This window comes from Globicephala melas, chromosome 9 (genome assembly GCF_963455315.2).
Source record: "Globicephala melas chromosome 9, mGloMel1.2, whole genome shotgun sequence".
Taxonomy (NCBI): Eukaryota; Metazoa; Chordata; class Mammalia; order Artiodactyla; family Delphinidae; genus Globicephala; species Globicephala melas.
The window spans coordinates 33,071,227-33,093,058 of NC_083322.1; the positions used below are offsets into that span (position 1 = coordinate 33,071,227).

At 38.2% G+C, this 21,832-nt stretch overlaps 1 protein-coding gene across 1 annotated transcript in view; it reads right to left on the reverse strand.

Moving 5' to 3' along the window:
- The window catches only part of TES (testin LIM domain protein), a 47,599-nt gene that overhangs the window by 20,928 nt on the left and 4,839 nt on the right, over positions 1-21,832 (reverse strand). Inside the window, exon 2 of the mRNA XM_030857608.3 lies at positions 614-699. Within this exon, the coding sequence (XP_030713468.1) occupies positions 614-699 (86 nt within the window). The remainder of the gene's footprint in view (positions 1-613; positions 700-21,832) is intronic.

The window sequence follows — 21,832 nt, forward strand, 5'->3', positions numbered from 1 at the left end:
TAAGAGCTATACAAAATACATATTTTTGATCCACTAACATTCATCCTCCACATATAGGCACTTGATTCAAACAAAAACAATGGCGATGAATTATTATTTTTTTAAACTCAAGTGTTTCAAAGATTTTCAGTAGTAAATTTACAAATGAAAATTTTGGAAAGACCTAGATTCAAGTCAATTTCCTGAGAACTAGGACATGACTGCTCAATTCATCATATTTATTGTTTATCGCAAATGTACAGATGAGATGTGCAGTTATACGTTTTTAACAAAAGAATAACTAATAAATAGTCCTTCAAGATTACCACAAAATAGTCCTTCAAGATTACCACAAACTTATTTGCCACTCAGAAAAGAGACGTATTCAGTATTTCAGTCTCATAGGGAAACTGAAGAACAGTAAATAAATCAAACAATTCTAAATATAGTTACTATGCCCCAATTAGCTCGAATAATGATGGGAAGTCAGAATAGCTTTACTTCTTAGAAAAGAATATAACAGATCCACAACTTAGCAACCATGCTGGGTAGCCTGTAAGCGATCTCTGCTGTCTGAGGAAGCAGTGACAAAAAGCAGGAATTACTATTGTGGTTGTGGTTTTCAAAACATTACCTCCAGAAGTGCAGTTCGAACCCCTCACATTTTCCTTTGCATTTTAAACAGGGGGCTCCAAATCCTTGCTCATGTCCTAAGCCCATCTGTTAAAGAGAAAACAACGTGAACCTGTTATTACATTTTTTTAAAAAAAATCTTAAAAAATTCAATAAATTATACCTTTAATTCCATTTACCACTCCTGTTGATAGAACTTGCAAATAAATCTTTTATGAGTGTCACATTGTTTAGTCAGTGATGACACCCAGGTACACTAAATGGCGATTCCAAGTACACACACAACATACTTTGTATTCTTATTGCTTTTTTTCATGAATAGAAAAGCATTAGAATACAACTACATAGAAGACTACAAATATTGCAGGTGACAAAAAGTCATGAATTCATCTCTTTGGCCACTTCATGCCCTGTATACAATAGATACAGGGAGCAGTCAGAGGAGCCAGAGCTCGGAAAGCAAGCCTAGCCCCAAATGACATATTTTTTGGCAAACATGGAATATGCAAATGATTTAGGGAAATACAATTTAATATTATTTTATTTTTTGATAAATATAATAATAATAGCAACAACAAACATATTGAATGCCAGGAATAGAGATAAAGTACTTATCTCATTGAAATCTTACAGAACCTCATAAAATGCTTATAAAGTAGGCAATATTGTTCTCCATCTTAGAGATGACAACTGAAATTCAGAGAGGCTGTAGAGCTTGCTTAAGATCAAAATGTTAATAAATGGTAGAGAAGAGATCTGACTCCAGGTCTACCTGATTCCAAGGTCTGTGCTCTTATGCCTGAGGTAGGGGTGGAGGGGTTGTACTACTGTCCTCATTATAGCAGACTATTTCCCTTTCCCGTATTGAACAATAACCCTCTGGAACTCGAGACATGACTTCATAAGCAGAAGAGGGGGGGTGCAGATGAGGGAAGGACACAAGAAGGCAATGGAACCTCTTTTACCCAACTATTGATACTAGAGTAAAAAAGATTGACTGGCTTCGCTTCAGCACATTGGCAAATCACCAGTGCCTCGATTATTCTGTAGCTTAAATATCACATCAGTGACTGCTGACAAATTTGTTACTGCCTAGTATCTGGAGTAAGAGTTCAAGCCAGATGAGAGATGTTTTTCAGTGGCTCCCTGTTGTAGCTTGACCAAGTTGTGTTTCTCCTGTGCAATCAAACCACATTGTAACTTGTTCCTTGAAAGATCAGCTTGACCATGCCCTGAAGTTTAAATGAAGCCCTTCCATTTTTCCCTGAAGAAAATGACCACATCCTCTTACGATAACTAAGGGCATATTCAAAACCAGCTGGTCCACCAAGCTGCTTAGGAGAACCTACAATATTTTAAAGGTATACCTTCTCAAGAATACTTTCTAAAGGGGATAAAAATCTGTCCAGCATTAACTAAACTTTGTCACCTTTGCCATGTCTCCATTACCAATTTTCAAAGATTTAAAATTCTCTAAATTGTATACTTTAAAACTAGACACTTTTTTTTGAAAGAATCAAATTATTTCCTTGTCACTGATCATTATAGTTCACAGTACGGAAATAAAGTGGGTTACGCAAAAGACAGAGAGAATCTAGCTATTTTAGTTTTCTGGTCTTTTGCAAGGAACATAATTAAAGAGTTTTCTCCATTACGATATCCACAGTAAAATGAACAGCAAATCTAAAAAGAGGTCTATTCTTTTTCAAGCCCTTTCTAGTTTTCCATTACAGGAGAGGTAACAATCCTGAATCCTCCTGGTATATGGATTTGCCTCATACTGTGTTTCATGCATCTCCTGCTAAACTCTGATCCCAAATGAAAATTAAGATTACATTATTAAGCCTTAATCACATAGCTTAGCTTAAAGCAGGTGCTTCAAACTCTCTTGTATATAATTCACAGTAAGAAATACATCTTATCCCATGAAAGAAAACATGCAGACATACACAAACTTATATGTAAGTGTGTATAAAATCCTGAAACAAAGATTTACTGGCTTATATAATAATGGAGAACTAAGTATGCTTCTGCCTCTAAGTTAAATGGCCACCTAAACAAATTCTTGCCTGCCTTCCAATCTAAATCATCTGGTCTGAGCAACACTGGCCTTAATAAAATACCAGAAACATACTGGACCAATACCATCTCATTCTGTATTTCTGAATGAAACTTGGAAGCTCAGCTAATGTAACTAGAACCTCAATTAGTCACCAGAGATTTTACACTAAGGCCTCAGTGTAGCTCACTGCTGATTTACAAAGTCAGCCTTGGAAAGGGGCAAGTTGTTTCTTTCCTACCTGCTTTTCAATCTTCTTAAAATGGTTATCAGTTTATTTATCAGAATTATTAGAACTGGTGGTGTCTCATGAACATCTACTCTTTTAAAGTGCCCCACATATTCTTAGTGCGGGACAGGCCTAGGCGTCCCCCTGGTGTAAGAGATCAGGAAACTAAAATTCAGAGGAGAGTTGATTTGCTCCTGGTCATACAGCTAGTCGACAGCAAGCTAACCTAAAACCCAGTCTGACTTGTGCTGCACTGTGCTAGTGCTGCTGGGGCAGACTCTATAGGGTGTCCAGTGGGACCCCTTCCGTTTTCTAAAAAGATTCCCTGCCTCATTTCTGCTTCAAGGAAAAGAACTACAGGCCCCAAGCCTCCTGCAACATGTCTCAGTGGAGATGAGTTTGAGGCCTCTATAAAGAGAAGCCTTGAATCAGGCAGGGAGGTTGGGAAAGCTCTTTTGAACAAGTGATAGCTGAACTGAGCTGGAAAGGATGAGCAACATCTAACTCAGTAAAGAGGAGGAGGAAGTACATTCAAGGCAGAGGGGACACCATATTTGAAGCCTGTGACAGAAGAGGGATGGTTAGAGCTGAGGACATCTTAGAGTACTTGAGAGGTGATACAGCCAGCCTTGCAGCAGGCCAGGTGGGGTTCTCTCCCTTTTTTTCCTTTTCCTGAGGAAGAAATATATATCCTGAACAATTTGGTACGGTGTCTTAGGCCACCAGATTTAACAGAGAAGACATTCCCAGAGAAAGGATGATACTCTAAGGAGGAAGCTTTAGAGAAAAGCCATGCAGGCAATGGGGGTGGAGTGGAGAATGGGGGAAAGGGGGCAAGAGCCCCTCTTAAGTTCTGCTGGCCAAACCTCAGGGTTAGGGAGACCCACGGAAATAAAGTGCATTATGCAAAAGACAAAAGAATCTAGCTATTTTAGTTTTCAGGAGACCCGACTCTGAGAAAAGCAGTAATTTGAGAAAAGGGCTCTGCAGTCTGCCCTGGAAAGCTCAGACAGCACTGCTCCAATGTTCTTCCACCCCTGCCGGCCGGCCTGCCTGGAAGGTCACCTTAATCTCCATACAGGCTGTTTCCTGCAATTTGGGTTTGTGACCACCTTAAGAACATGTCCCTTCCCACCTTCCCAAACACACACACTTTCCTCTTCCCCCAGGGCCCAGACATAAGGAGTGAGGGGACTCTCAAAAATCACAAAGAGACAACAAGTAAATGAAAGAGAGTGGAATGAGGTCATGGCAATATGATACACTCTCTCCTGCTATAACCCAAAGGAAGCAGTTCTAATTTAAAAACAACACTCAAACCAAAAAAGCACCTAGTTTTCAAAACCACTGTTAGCAGCTAAAGTGATTAGAGAGTTTCAGACTGGCAATGAATTTACTCTCTTTAAGGGAATTTCATTAAATTTCCCTGTAAATGAAGCTATAAAAAGTCAACCTCCTTGACACCCAGCATTGAAGATCTCTAATTTATGCCACTTACTAGGTGGATACGTCTTCCATAATCTTACCCTTTTTATCAACCTCAGTTAGGATACAAAAGCACAAAGCCACTCAGACAACAAAGATCTGTGGGTCACACTCCAGCATTTTCCCTGTTTCGTCGATGTGCCTAGTTCCAGGCTAAATTATAATCCAGAGTGCAGTGTGTTCTCTAATCCTGTTCAATCCAATTTAGATGATAAAATTGCACCCCAGCAGACACATCCCTACTGGTGTGAGGCAACTTTCTTCTGCTTTTGTTCCCACGCCAATTTAGCCATCCAGGAATCTGCTACCCTCCCTTTAACAAGTCAAACATATATCAAATGAAGTAAAATGTACGGATTTTACTCTGTAGTAAAATGAGTTTCAGAGCCAGAGCTGCCCTAGGCACAGTTTCTCAAGACCTATTCCGAGACCTTTTGGGCAGAGGTCACAGGAGCTGGGATTCCCCAACTCTTCTTAGTCTCAGTTTGAGGGTCTGGAACCCCATCTGTCCTAAGGGCTCAGCCAATTTCTCTTCCTCCTTACTCTGTGTTCAGGATTCCCTTAAGTCCAGGATCCAGAATTCTTCTCACTATACCTTGTCCCTCCCCCTACCCGCAGCACAGACTGCATCCTTTGTCAGGGTCCTTCTCCTTTCCTCAAGAGCCATGGCTGTTACTCTTAGACATCCGGATCTTACCGGTTAGTTTCTGCCCAGGTTTCTGGGCTGGAGAATTCTTGGTGAGGGATGAGAACAGGGAAGGTGTTATTTAATGATACCCATGGTGTGTGGGAGGGGGTGGTAGAGAGGAAGGGAAGTCCAGAAAGTATTAGCCTCAGCTAAGATAGCCTAGCTGCTTAGAACGTGAAGTTCAGATCCTTGGAGTAATATAAACACCAATATATGTGTGCTCATATGTCGTATGTCACGAGAATTAGCTACACCAGGTATTAAGGAAATGATCAAGAATTACATGGCTAAACAGTGAAAATGCAGAAAGAGCACTGGAAGAGAGTCAGGAAAACTGTGATCTGGCCCCAAGGTATTATATCACTGCCAAGTCCAGTGATTTTAGAAGTCATTTTTCTTCTTTAGGCTTCATCTAGGTAATGAAGGAATTGAACTAGATCAATTCCAAGACACCTTTTAATTCTAAAATTATGACTGAAAATCATGTTTCAGATTAACTTCATCTTAGTTGTTATTCAGCATGGTCATCTGCTCAACATTTAAACACTAAATAGAAAATAATTATTTGAGAAAGCTAATATATTATTGGCTCTTACAGGTCAGAATCATTTGGAATTCAGCTTGGAATAGTAGTTTATAAAGTACACATAGGAAACAAAAAATTTACGTTCTGAGGGATAAGACACAGTTCTGTTGCACATAATTATTTCAACAGCAAATGTGATACAGTATTCCCTGCAGAGTCAATGCTTGGTGCCTGAAAACACATGCTTTTTCATAAGCACACAAGTCCCAAAGCTGTCTTCTTCATATAATTTTAGTAACGCATTCTGGTCAGCATCAATACAAGGTTATGACAGATTAATTTTTCTTCTTCGGTGTCCAAGAAAACAGGTTCTTTGGATTGACTATATTTGGAAAAACTACAGTCATGCTTTAGGAATACCTATCAAGGTCCTTTGAAAAAATAAAAATGACGTATAATATTTATTCTGAAACACTAGTCATAGACAAATAAGACTTTTAAAATATCCTTAATTATAGGATCCAGATACTGAGCTTATAGCACTATGATCTGTGCCTCCAAACATCCATCATCTCCTGCTTATTTTAGAGTAAGAAATGGGAATGGGTTCAATTTCTCCATATTCATAATTTCAGGCAACCAGATAGGTTGGCAACATTTCAAGTGACCCTTATGACCCAGGAAAGGGTACTGCATGTCAGATACTTTAAAGAAAGAGGAAAGAAGAGTAGAGAACATCTGGTATTTCAAACACAGTCTGAGTTGATTTGGATACAATTTGGGTCTGGAAGATATTATTCAGTATTCATGGTGAGATCATCTGATTCATGCTGTTTTCATAACCAAATTTCCCTCTGGAGCAAAAAATCATATGTGGTTACTAAACAAGCAAGTGTTACTAAGACTTCTTTAATCATCTTGGAATGAAGCTGACCAAGGTAGATTATATGAAATACACATATATTCTCTGTCTCTGTATATGTGTATCTGTATTCATCTACCTATACATATATATGTATACATACATGCATTCATATTACACTCTTAGGCATTTTAGATCTTGTTCACACGAATGAATATTCTGGACAAAGGAACTGCATTTCTATGTAAATAATTCCTCTCAGCACGTGGCTCTTTTAGAAACCTGGTATAATCTGTGAAGTTCCCCCCACCCAAACCCAAATCGATATGTTTTCATTAATCTCTCTGACAGATTTAAACAGTTTTAGATTTTTAGCTCAATGCCTGTTTCACATTATCTACTAAGATTTTCAGTAACCACCCCCATAGAAAAAAAAAAAAAAAGGTTAGGTTGCATAGAAAACCAGACTTAAAAGTAAAAAGAGAGGCATCCTTTAACTTCTATAGTTTGCCAAGTGTTTTAGGTGAGAACACTTTATAGGTGAGAATAATTTATTGTGATTAAGAGCCACGATTAATCATTCCTACTAAAATTGCTGTTATCTTTTCCTTTAATCATAAGAACGAAAACTTCCCATCTCTCACTCAAGTCTGAAATACATGAGAACAAGAATGAAGAAAAAGTCATTACTTAGTCAGTCACTTAGTCACGAGGCCTTCTTTATCCTCGTCTAAGCCATGCTTTTTAGGTCCCTGTCTTTTCTGGTCTCTTCTCTAAAACCTACAGTTTCCTCCTTCATCTCCACTCCACAGTTCGTGTTCAAACTTCTATCACATCAACCCGGGAACATACTCTCCAAACTAATCACTCCTTTCATATAATGTCATAGTGCTGCTCCCAAAGTTATTTTAATAAAACCCAAAGATGATCATAACATTCCCCTTGTTAGATGTTTTTAATGAGTGCAGTGAATTTCACATGTCTTAGCCTGGCAGAGAGAAAAAAGCCTTTTCAACCTGGCACCACCCTTGCTCCTACAGCTCCCTTCCTCACACCCCTCCCCTCCAGCCATGCTCTGCTTCTAGACGAGCTTTCTCCTTGCCTGGATCTCATTCCTCTTCTCCATCTGGTAAAATGCTACTCTCTACACACCCAGTTCAAACAGCAGTTACTTGGTGATACCTTCCTTGAACTATCCTCAGCAAAGTTCTTCTGAATTCCTATTGGTCTTGGTTCAAATTCTATTATTTAGTCCCTTTTTTCTATACTATGACATCCATTTACCCCACTAGACTGTGAGTTTCTTGTTCATATTTGAATTCCTGACGCCTGCTACACAGCCTGAGATTTGTAGAAATGCCAAAAAGTGTTATCTATTTATTTAATACTTGTTTTAATTATCAAATGATTTATGACATAGCACCTTTACCCCAAGGAATTCCCATTGCTTTTCACAAGAAAAATAAAAAATAAAAAATTTTTTTAAAAAACGGCTCTAGGGCTTCCCTGGTGGCGCAGTGGTTGAAAGTCCGCCTGCCGATGCAGGGGACAGGGGTTCGTGCCCTGGTCCAGGAAGATCCCACATGCCGTAGAGCGGCTGGGCCCGTGAGCCATGGCAGCTGAGCCTGCGCGTCCGGAGCCTGTGCTCTGCAACGGGAGAGGCCACAACAGTGAGAGACCCACGTATCACAAAATAAATAAATAAAATAAAATAAAATAAAATGGCTCTGGCAGGGGTGATGGTGATAAAAAAAGCAATGGCAAATATTTATTGAGCAATTATATTATCAGGCATGGTTATGAGATTTTTACATGGATCATCTCATTTTATACTCATAACAATTCTATGAAAACTATTCATTATCTGCATTTTCATCCAGATGAAGAAACTAAAGCAGAAAATTGTTAACGGACCCAATGTCAGTTGCATTGCCGAATGCCTGTTCTTAACCTCCAGTGCCTAAACATAGGTCATGAACATGGAAAGACCCTGGGTTAGATAAATATTTAGTAACTAAATTTTTTAAATAGAAAGAAATATAATTTTAACTTGAGATCAAAATATTATAGCCAAGAATAAAATAATCAATGAAGGGTCTTTAGTTTTCAAGACCACTTATTCAGAAGTAAGTGGGAATAAAACTCTTCATAGCAGATTCTAGGATTCATTTCCATATCCCTTCAGCTTTTCAGCACATGAAGTACAAAGCCAGAGCCCTACATGATGAATTTGTATCATAAAATCCGCTGTGAGACAAATGGACTGACACCTTTTTGTTCACACATAGTAGTAAATCATCACTAACAAATCATTGTGGTAGGAAAGAAAAGGAAACAAGTGATCTTTCAGTCTAAGTAGTTTATAATAAATTCTATTCTGGAGGTACTGGGTCAATCTTCCTGGAACTTTAACAAATTAAATAGATAACTCCCACCCAGTCTTCCCCTACATTTCTTAGGTCAGTACCAGTATTAGGTAAGTGATACAAGGACTGTAACCAAGGCAACCTGTCTACTTCGATCTGGGATGTAATCAAATTGCAGCAGATTACCTAAGACATCCATACAACTTCAATAAATATGGTAACGTTTTTGATGAAGATCAGAGGTAGATCCCGCTGCTTTTTTCTAGGAAACAATAATGAATTTTAGTTTTGGTAGGATACCTTGAAGCGATTCTAATTATTCTTTTTCTTAATGAGCACTGGTAGTTGTGAAGGTGGAAGTGGTAGTAAAAATACCTCAACCACCATTTGTTAAGATGTTAATACCTACCAGGCACAATACATACATCACCTTATGAAACTCTCAAGACGACCTGTGGGAAAGTGTTATCACTCCTATTTCACAAATAAAGACACTGAGACTTGGAGAGATTAAGAAATTTGTCTAAGATTGCCCCGCTATCTTGTTGGCAATATGCCAAGTGCAGAGCTGAGATTTGAATCTTGGCATTTCTAACTCTAAATCCTGAGCTCTTGACTATAAAGTCACCACTTTTTTTCTCCAAAATGAGACTCTGAAGATAAGTAATAATTTAAATGAGTAATATGCCTCATCTGTAACTTCTGTAGAACAATAGATTTTGATCTGAAAGACTGCTTATTCGTCACCAGCCAGGAGCTCTCCTTCCTAGACAAACCTGAGACTGATTATAAGAAACCTGTGTCAGCTGCACTAACACTGAATGCCCTGAGGTGATTAATCACGCACACAAGAGGGCCCTCAAAAGAATGGGTCAGGAGTCAAGGAAAATATCCAGGGTCCCGATGCAAAATAGGTCTCTTCCAATGTTATAGCAAGAGAAAAAATGTTTTAAAAGAAACAACGAAATACAAACGAACAAATTGAATCTCAGAGTTGAAAGATCTTTATTCAAAACATGGAGACATCACTAGTACTCAAAATTACTTACTACATTATAGAAACGAATCCGTACATTTATGCAGTGTCCAGGGGTTACATAATGAGGCAAAAACTGCAATAATTCTTTTCATTTTTTTTCAAATCATTAAATTCCTAGATTTATAATGGAAAACCTCTGTATTAATTGCAAATTACCCTAAAACTTAGGGGCTGAAAATAACAAATATTTGTCATCTCATAGCTTTCTGTGGGTCAGGCAGGTGGGAGTGCCTTACCTAGGTGGGCAGGCTCAGAGCCTCTTGCAAGGTTGCAATCAGGGGTCAGCTAGGGCTGCAGTCATCTCAAGGCTCGACTGGAAGGAGATCCACTTTTAAGCTCTCTCACATTGGCACCTGTGACATGGCAGCTGGTTTTCCCAGGGGCAAGTGATCGCACAGAGAGTGAGAGTACCCAAGACAGAAGCTGCAGTCTTTAATCTTGAAAGGGATATACCATCACATCTGCCATGTTATATTCCTTGGCAGCAACTGACCAGGTCCAGCCCACACTCAAGGGAAGGGGAATATACAGGAGTATGAATTCTAGGAGGTGGGGATCAATGGGGGCCACCTTAGAGACTGTCTGCCACGGCCTCTATTCTGTTTTGATTTTAAATACTAAGCGATTTGTGATGACAGACTTTACAAAGGGAGAGGATATAGGGTGTGCTTATCTACAACCCCTGACTTTATTTTTTTCCATTTCAAATATTTAAATGTGTCTTCACCCCAACGGGCATAGTAAAACAAAACTTTGCTCATTCCTTTATAAATGCTCTTATTCACCTCAATTTAACTGTTCACTCAGTCAAGATCAGGGAACAGTCTTCCAGAAGACAGGGTAGAATATGATTTTTAGTCTCTAAGTCTTATTCTCTAACCATCTCAATGTATATACATACACACTTGTGTGCACACATACTTGTGTTTTAGAACACAGCCACAAACCAGAATACAAAATATCAGGTTTGACTAGCAAGAAATTTCTAGAAATATATTTAAGAGAAAAATTTCACAATTTTTATATGTCATAGTCCTCCTTAATGAATAGAGAATAAAACTGGAAAAAGATTGATATAAACCTTATTCTATTACATAACTCTTCTGGTGATGGAAAGTAAAGGAAAAAATATATAGCACTTCTTTGTGATATCAGAATGTAAATTACTTGATTCAAATTAGGTAGTATTTATAGTCACCAGTTCATAACCAACTTCTCAGTACTGTACACTTTTTCGAAACCTAATGTATCCTCACCGTATTATTAGGGACAAAATAATTTAGATTTTTTTTTAAGAGACTGCACTTATTTTAGGTAGCAAATTATAAAAAGAAATGTATTGTGTCTGTTCAGTTTATGCTGGCTCCTTATAAACGTTTTTCAAACTGACTACTATCAAATTATTTTTAAACTCTTACCTAAAGGCAGTCACTTGAGATGTTCACCAATAGAATACCTCTTCCGCGAATTCTACTCAAAAAGGGCCTCCTCCTAACTCTGTTACTTTGAGAAAGACAATGCGGGCTATAAAAATGTCACAGGCTACAATTGCTGATGAAATGGCTTCTTAATTAGGATAGGCTGAGCTCTGGCTCAGTGGAAAGACTCCGTAATGCGTTTGCTTTTATACACAGGTCTCAGAGACTCCCAATTATTAGCTATAAAAGGGATTTTAAAAACTTGATTCCAAAAGCCATCTGTAGGAGTCTCTTAAAAGAATTTAGATCATGACAAACAGTTCTAATTTGGTCTTGTCACTACCTCCACAGCTGGCTCTAAAGAGTGGATTCCACAGATAGTGCTGTGTATTGAGAAGCCTTTAATAAGACTGCATATCCCAAAACTTGAATATTACCATCATTGTTTACCAGGCCTAAGGGCTACAGTATTATTTCTTTAGGAGTAACCTGTTATAGGAGTGGGGTGAGGATAACTATACAATTAAGTGATTATTGCCACTAATTGCCTATCTAATCAGAGCACACGTAGGAAAAGAGGACAGTACAGGCATGTTTTCAGAGCCAGAATGAAGGGAAAGGCTTGTGGCACTGGCTGAGAGAGCTGTTAGAGAAGGATGCCCAGGGAATCATGAGCATCCAAAGGACCTGGAGAGAAAAGCCCAACGGAGAGAAGGCTTTCACAGAAAATTGGGGGTAAAAGGCACAAAAAGACAATCTTCTCATTTTCCACTTTTGCCCAGGATTGGCATTCAGGTGTATTTAGAGCAAAAACAAAGTCTTATAGCACAGATAGGGGTCTTGGAAACTGGGAAAGGAAGGGAGAGATACAGAAACCCTACTGCCAGATGCCTTATGCTTATTTACTTATTGTTCAGCCTTTTCACACCATCCCTTACTCTGGAAAAAATGAATTATGTTTATATGATGTGTTGTGTAAACATAAGTGCCTTAACTAATTTTTGATCCATCTTCTGATTTTTGATCTATTAGAGAAATGGTTTAGATTCACATGCTTTTTGTTCTATATTTAAACTATAGCCCAAGGACTTTGTCACTACAAAAGGTACACAGACATCATCTTAGATTTGTCTAGGGTTCAGGGGAAATAGACAACTTTCAAAATCAAAATTAGATTTGACTAGGTTAGAAAGGGGGCCCATTCTCAAGTGCCCAATGATGTCAGGGAACCTACAGTGTCCTGATTCTTTACTCTTTCTTATGTACAGAGGGCTATGAGGGTAATTCTGAATGAGAAAAGCCTTCTCTAAGACCTTTTCCATAGCTTTCACTGTGGGAGGCTGAGAAGACTTACATCCTAGCAATAGAGGGGGTATAAGTTACGATCTGTTGCCTAACAAACCACCCTTAAACATCGTGGCTTAAAATAACAATCATTTATTCTGTAGTTTCCGGTCATGATATTCTGCTCATGCTTCTGCAGTTTAACACCTTGGACTGGGTTCAGCTGGATAGTTCTTCTGGTCTGAGCTGGGCTCACTACATCCGTAGTCACCTTTCAGGTGAGCTAGGGACAGCTAATATAGGGGAACCTCAGCTGAGATGTTTCATCTTTTCTATGTCATCTTTCATCCTCCAGTGGGCTGGACTAGGCTAGTTCACATGATAGTAGCAGGGTTCCAATAAAGTAGTTAGAAGCAAACAAGCCCTCGTGAGGGCCAAGCCTGCAGCACACACAACATCAGTTCTACCACTGTCTACCAGCAGCCCAGATTCAAAGGGTAGGAAAATAGACTCCATTTCTTAATGGGAGGTGCTGCAAAGAATTGTAGCCATTTTTGCAATTTACCCCAAAAACTCTGAGGAAGATTCTATTCAGGAAAACATACCTATTTCCTATACTGGACCAAAGTACCTGGTAATGTTAAATCAAGTGCCCCTGCTAGGGAACCTAATTAATATAGCTTTGAAATCTTTCCCATAATGACTAGCACATGGCATGTACTCAAACAAGTACTAGAAACTTATAAATTTTTATCATAAAAAATTAAAATCAAAATAATTTGCAAATTATAAAAAGGAAAAAATGAAATCTAGTAATTTAATAAATTCCAGTTATTGAATTTTAAATATTTCTTTGTGTCCAACAAAGCATCAAGTATCAATAATTTTCTGAAAGCGTGTTATCATAAAATTCTTGATGATAGATTCAGGTGCTTGTTAAATGGTTTGAAGATCTATGCAGGATTTTCTTCCCTCTAAATTGGATTTCTTGATAATGATTATGATACATCTATTTATTGTATGTGCAGGCACCATACTTTGTGCTTTAAAATGTTCGTGTCAATTATTCTTATACCCCCGTGAGATAGATGGCTGCAATACATTTTCAGATAAAGATCCTAAGGATTACAGGGTTAAATAATTTTGCCAAATTCACATAGCCAGTAAGTGCCAAGGCTAAGACTGAACCCAGAATTCTAAAGCTGATAACCTTCCTGCAATTCTGGTTCTCCCAACATTTACTTATTGATACTAAGGTCTAGATAACTAAACAAAACCGATCAGAGAACATTAATAATAACACTGATCAAGTACTGTCTATATGTCAGGCACTGTTCTAAGTGTTTACAAGCATTACTTTATTTAATCTCACAATAACCCAATAAGGAGGTATTATCTATGTTTTACCGATAAGTCCCCTAAAGCCAAGGAGGCTAAGAAACTTGTCCAAATTTCTAGAGGAGTGTCAAACTGGGATTCAAACCTATGAAAGTTCTGTTCTTCTCCCTCTAAACTCCCTGTGTTCCAGAGGGGTGGGCAACAGTGGTCCACTGGATGATTCCATCCTCCGGCTTGATTTCATCTGGTCCATGAGAAAAGTGCCAACAAATAACATCTCAATTGTTTTTACCTGTGACATCTTAAAAGAAATATGGATATTAAGCCACTCAAATCTGTCTTGCCTCCCTCTACCATTAATTTCTGCCTATTTCTCTTGGGATAATTTTCTATTCTGCTACCACTGGCAGAGTCTAACACATGGCATCATTTGAATATCTGTAGAATCTATTTCCAATTTGTTGTAGTATTTCAAAGGTCAGATTTTTTAACTCCTCTTAAAAACCTTTGGCAACTTGACATTTTCCAAAGAAATGAGTTCTACATTTCTTCACATGGAGATCATATGACCTAGCTGGGATGAATTTGGAGAAGTCTGTTAGTCTCAAAACTAACAGAAGAGTGACTAAATGAAAAAAAGAACCCTCTAAAAATCAAGTAAAGGATACCCCAAGGTCAATTTTCCTTTATAATTTTTCAGAAGGGTCAAAAACTACCCTGCTTTGAAATACCAGCTGTCTATGAAACTGTGCAGAATATCTTCTCAGAATGGACTCCTGATACATGAGAGAACTTCAGAAAAGTATACTTATACCCCCAAATTTAAAAAAAAAAATCCCACTGTAGAATATGTGATAGGCTGAAGTAATGATCCCAATTCTTCATTCCCAAGTAGTTATTAAACATCCACACCCTTGCCTCATAGTCATTAAACTGGACTTTTCCTCCCCTTGAGTTTGAACTTGGACATGTGACTGCTGTGACACAAGCAGAGGCTTAAAATGTGCTCCTGCAGTTGGACATGCCCGCTATTGCTCCAAACTTTTGCTTAAGATATCCAATGATCTAAGGAAGATGAAAGATACGGGGAGCCAACGTAGTCCCAACCCACAGCTTGGAACCAAGCCCAGACTATATCAGCTAGACGCCAGTGAAACTTCCTCCTCTACCTCAAGAGATGACAAAGTGTATTAAATAAAAATCAAGATTAGGATAAAGATATAGATCCTCAGCAGTAGGTTAGGTTCCTGTACAAGCTCAGTGGCACACTTCCTAAATTCAAACCTGAAATCTAGGAAAGTCACAAATCACTACAGATCATGTACCTTGGCTTTGTTTTAGAAGCGTCAACACTGAAAATGTTATGGTGTGAATACCAAGGGTTTACCGACTTTTTGCAGCCTTGTTTCTTTGGTTCATTTATTTATTCTTCCTGGAATTCCTTCTTTGCCTACTGAAACCTTATTTATCCTACAGAAGTTAGTTTGAATGTTGTTTCCTCCATAATGTTGTTCCCAATCTACCCAATTAAATTACTTCTGCTTCTGAAACTTCATAATACAGTAGCCACCCCATATCCACATTTTTGCTTTCTATGGTTTCAGTTATACACGGTCAACCATGATACAAAAATATTAAATGGAGGGCTTCCCTGGTGGCACAGTGGTTGGGGGGTCCGCCTGCCGGTGTGGGGGGCGCGGGTTCGTGCCCCGGTCCAGGAGGATCCCGCGTGCCGTGGAGCGGCTGGGCCCGTGGGCCGTGGCCGCTGGGCCTGCGTGTCCAGAGCCTGTGCTCCACGGGCGGGGGGGGGAGACACCGGCGGTGAGAGGCCCGCGTACCACAAAAAAAAAAAAAAAAATATATATATATATATATATATGTATATGTATATAAAATGGAAAATTTCAGAAATAAACAATTCCTAAGTTTTAAATTGCATTCTGAGTAGCGTGATGAAATCTCCAGCCTTTGCTCAGTCCTGCCTTGGATACGAATCATCCCTTTGTCCAGTTTATCCAGCTAGGTAGTCACTTAGTAGCCAACTTGGTTATCAGACTGACTGTTGCAGTACATTGCAGTGCTTGTGTTCAAGTAACCCTTATTTTTACTTAAACACATTATTGACTGGAGACGTATTAATTCGTCTTTTGTTACCAGAACGTTATTGACCGAAGACGTATCAATACGTTTTTAGACAGTGGTACAATTAACATAACATGAGAAGTTGTTAGAGCTTAAAATTGATCAAGGGTTCATTATACAACTTATGATTGTCATTATCATTCACATTTTGCTCCGTTAGGTTTTTGTTCCAATCTTGTATATATTATAAACGTAAAACTTTCAAAAATGATGCATTGCGAAATGTTGAGTGAAGAAGAATTTTTCGGTGAATTTTATGCAGATACTTTCTCTGACTGTCTGAGCGACATATATACTAGTGTCTCAGAAAATGATAGTTCTTCAGAATATAGTTCTGATTCAGATGATGTGAATATTAGACCAACAAAAAGACAAAAAAACCTTAGTGATCTATTCTGATATGGAAAGTGAAAATGAAACTCACAGTGCTAGAGAATGCTCCTTTGCTTCTACAGAAGAGTGGATTGAAGACAGCACTTCATGAAAACTGGAAGAATTTACAGCTGTGTCACGTGTAACTATAGACTGTAATAACCTGCAAAGTGTTAGTGAAATAACAGAATTAATTTTTGGCCAGCCAAAATAAAAATCGCTGGCCAAGTGCAGAAGCAGCGATGCTAGCAATTCGGATCTGCCAAACAGGAGCCTTAAAGTGCTTCCTTTAGGTGAAAAGGTGAAAGTTCTCCACTTAACAAACAAACAAACAAAAATTGTATGCTGATGCTGCTAAGATCTATGGTAAGAAGGAATCTTCTATCCAAGAAATTGTGAAGAAGGAAAAAGAAATTCATGTTAGTGTTGCTGTCGCACCTCAAACTGCAGAAGTTATGGCCACACAGTGCATGCTAATTGCTTATTTAAGATGGAAAAGACATTAAATTTGTGGGTGGGACACACAAACAGAAAACATGTTCCAGTTGGTAGTAACATGTGGCACCAGAAAGCAATAGAGCCCACATGAAGACTTCAGCAAGGGATCCCCTAAAATGTGTTAACAGCATTTACTGCAAGTAAGGGATGGTTATAAAGATTCAGGAATAGGTTTGGAAAGAAAAATATAAAAATTACTGGAGAGGCCGCGTCTGCCAATAAAGAAGCCACTGCTGAATCTGTGGCAGAGTTGAAGAAGTTAATTAAGGAGAGAGGCCACATCCACAAAACTTTTATTACTACAGCATATTGCTATAATTTTTCTATTTTATTATTATTGTTGTTCATCTCTTAATGTTGCCTAATTTATAAATTAAACTTTATCAAAGGTATGTATGTATAGGAAAAAGCAGTATATATAGGGTTTGGTACTATCTGGGGTTCCAGGAATCCACTGCAGGTCTTGGAACATATTCCCCGCAGATAAGGGGGGGGGATACTGTAGTTGTCTATTCCTATTATTGCACTGCTACAAAGTGTGGCAGTCTGCAAACTGTTGGTTACCAGTCTGTGATCAGACATAGAAAGAAACTGAGAGAAAGCAATTAGGAATTGTTAAGCAATTTGACAGTAGTTTTATGTCTGATATACTTATTTTTTTAAAAATTGGCCTCGTATTTGTCTTTTTTTCCTTTTAGTAATTCATTTTTTTTTGTTTTAAAAGTATCGGCCCATGACAGATTCAGAGTTTTGAAAAAATGGTTCTTCAACATAGATATTTTGAGCAACACTGTATTACAGCATACAGCACTTATTTCATTCTATCTAGCACTGTAGTTAACGTACATGTCTTGCCCACTAGCTAGCTTGCCTACCTTCCTTCTTTTATCCACCAAAGCTGACATCACAGTATTTTGGGGGATACAAGCTCCACACGTAATATTGATAGAAAAGGAGTTGAGATTCTGTAGTCTTACATTTAAACTAAACTTTTAATATTCTCTATGAAAAACAGAGGGTGACTTTGTTTTGTTTAACCCCCGATTATTTTTATTGTAGGCCAGTACCCCATGAAGGAAATACATTCTTTACCTTTACTTTGTGACTCATTCTATCAAGACTTCTATGATGTTACACTTACAGAAATAAAAATCCACCTAACATTTGCATAATCATTTTGCAATGAAACATGATATCATTTCATCTTCAAACAAAGCACAGGCAAGTTCATGGTGGCAGCAGACTTATTAATGGACTCAGCACCAAGGCATTGGTGCTAGGCTTTCAGCCTCCTTTTTGCTAGGCTCACTGTTCAGATAAGAACCTTTATAACCAACAGACAACCTGAAACCCCTTTTTAAAATCTGTATGGTGGTCAGAATGTCACCGTAATAAACACAGGCTGAATCACTTGTGATTTGAGGATGATCCAGCCTCATTCAGAGATTAATTATATTTATATACTGGGAGCCTGGCTGTCATTTGGCAGATAAGCTCTCAGCAATGCTCAATGCCTGGCTTCTCCTACAGTTCCCCGCCTCAAGCCGTGCTCAAACCCAAGCAGTCCTGCTTTCTTGGCAGACTAGCCAAGGGTAAGAGAAATTGGCAATCCTGAGCTATGCTCTTCTCCTTTGTTGAATATGACCGAAATAAAAGTAACGATACCTAGAATCAACCAGTTTTTATAGCTAAATACTCATTGTGATAGAAACATGAAACACTTTCATAGCACTGTTCCCAAATTATACCAAGTAAGTTTCTTTTCGTTCTTTCCTCTATCACCTTCTGTTCTTTCTTAATGTTCTTGTCACTGGCAATGAACAGTGATTAAAGTGGTTGAGAAGAAAGAAAGAAAAGTAATTAAAAAGTCATTTTAGGGTCACAGCATGAACTTTCATTAGAAAATTACAGTCAGGCATATTATTATCTAATTTCCTATTATTCAAGTAGGGAGTTAGGTAGATCAGGTACTTAGAAAAATAAGTGAAACCAAATATGACTTGAGCTCTTTTATAGGAAAATCAAAGATTGGAGCTAGACAGCTGAAAAGCATAACCTCTAAATTTAATCCTCTAATAACAGTGCTTAAGGCAAGTTTTAATATATGGATTTTACTCAAAGACTAGGGGTGAATTTATCAATTATCAAACTATTTTTCCTTAAGATCTTGAAAATTTATGAGGTTTTAAAACCCATTTTGATTTTGGTTAGTCTTTTCTCTATTTTCCTCTCCTTGAAAAAGTTGATTTCATAATTCATAATTTATATAATGCTCCCTGAACATCACCACTTTGTAAAAAGCAAAATAATTTCCTAAATGTACTATATATTAATGATCTAATAAACAGATTTTTAAAAGTCATTCTTTCAGGTACCATGACAGTAGTTACCAAACAAAAATTAATAATGACTGTAAACAGTAAACGCAATACAGGAATGACTCTTGCAGAGCATTTGTAATCAGGCAAAAGACAGTTTGTGTATTTTATAGGTGTAAGATTGTAAATATTTTAGCTTTATCTAATTATGAGCTTTTTTATATTCTAATACATAAAAGCTACCTTCTCATCTCTTTTTCATTTGCCATTACTTAAGATAAATAATAACCCCTAATTACAAAGTTTGCAAAACCGGGAACCAATACCAAGAATCACCACTAAATTAGGATATTCTGGGACTTCCCTCATGGCGCAGTGGTTAAGAATCTGCCTGCCAATGCAGGGGACATGGGTTCAAGCCTTGGTCCAGGAAGATCCCACATGCCACAGCCTGTGCACCACAACTACTGAGCCTGTGCTCTAGAGCCCACACACCACAACTACTGAAGCCAGCACACCTAGAGCCCGTGCTCAGCAACAAGAGAAGGCACCACAATGAGAAGCCCACACACCACAACGAAGAGTAGCCCCTGCTCGCTGCAGCTAGAGAAAGCCCGCATGCAGCAATGAAGACCCAACACAGCCAAAAATAAAAAAGTAAATTTATTAAAAAAAAAAAAAAAAGGACATTCTGTGTTGGAAATCTAATGTACTCCTGACCTGTAAAGAGTTCACTAAGGGGTATAATCCCATTTGCGCTTACTTTCTATCATTTATTTTGTCATTTACTTTCATTTACTTTTTTTTGCTCTATCATTCCTCTCAACAGTGTAAGTTCTATAATACAAGGTACCTTGCCTTTTTGTTCACACTATACCCCCAGAGTTTAGAACAGTGCTTTGCACATAAACTACTCACATAGTTTTTAAATGACTCATCTTATTTGGGGAGAGATAACTTTTAAAGACAATAAAAGCTCCATTATTTTTCACTTTCCTGTAATTAAGTACCAAGGAAAGTGATACATCATGCCTAGGCTTATTTGACTCATGCTAACAGAGCAGTTTATATGCCTTTGAAGCTTTATACTACAGATTTAAATTAATTAAACTTAATGTCTTCAAATCCCCACAAATATTTAAAAGGCAAACTAATTAAGTAAAAACAAGTTGAAAAACAGCTAAGATCTATGAAAAAAAATTATTTCATTTTTCTCATGGACTTCACAGGAGTATATACATGCCATTTCATTAAAATCACATATATTTATATATTCTTGGCTTGTATGATTTTTAAGCACCGTGGAACACTATTATACTTGGTAAACTATAATGTTTTCCATAGTCAAAAAGAGTAACAGCGTTTTAAGAAATCTTAGAAATCACTTGGTTCCCCTATTGATTTTTTTTTTTTTTTTTTTTTGCGGTACGCGGGCCTCTCACTGTTGTGGCCTCTCCCGTTGCAGAGCACAGGCTCCAGACGCGCAGGCTCAGTGGCCATGGCTCACGGGCCCAGCCGCTTCGCGGCATGTGGGATCTGCCCGGACCGGGGCATGAACCCGTGCTCCCTGCATCGGCAGGCGGACTCTCAACCACTGCTCCACCAGGGAAGCCCCCCTATTGATTTTTATAGATATGAAAACTGAAATCCAAAGTAGCCAAGATCACAAAAACTAGAGTGGACCCAGATCTACTAACTCTCAGCCCAGAGTGAATTTAATGATATCATACTGATAAACAGGAGTGAGAAAGCTGATATAGTACAGAAGATCTTTCTGTATACTACTACAGCTCTTTACCTATACTGGCACTTACTGACCTTTTCTAATTTCTGAACACATTGTAGTGATCTGGTTTGTAAAAAACATATTCAGATTAGCATGGGGCAAACTACTTCTGGTTCTCAGAAAAAGAACATAGGAAGTAGTACTCTTTTACCAATTTATCATTCTCTTTCTACTAAATAGGCCCCTCAGAGTAACCCTGATGGTCCATGATGTTAATTTCGTGCTCACAATGCTGGTATCATCCTAGAGCTCAGTGAGAGCCTCACAAAACAGTTCAACATTTTGGTGTTTCCTACTGCTTCTCGGTAGCTCTTTAATGAACAGTTCTCTTCCTAGCATTGAACTTTTTTTGTTTTTAACTGCTCTATTCTAAGCTGCCTGGTCTGCCATTCCAGTGGCACTTTGAGCACTTTGCTGCTAGGAGAAAGAGAGGTTTAGCCTACCATGCTATGTGTAAGGCTTTCTATCAAGTCTGGGCTTCAGCAGGTAGAACAGATTCTTGAACAGGCCAACCATGAGTGCCTCTATACAATTCCAGATGTCACTGGTTGAAATCCCAAAGCAGAGAGCCAAAAGCAGGGTCGCTATTGTTCAGAACCATATTAAGTAGCTAGGAGGCAGCATTATCATTGCTCCCAACAAAAGCTGGGAAGTTGGAAGAATCCAGAAGATACGTTCCAGAATATTATTGGAGCTTATGGAATTTCTTTGACTGTAAAAGTCTCGCAGAAGTTCCTTTTCATGATATTTTTACTTATTTAGACTTGTTTCCGTGCAAAGAAGGTCAAAGGCAACTTACACTAAAGGGCA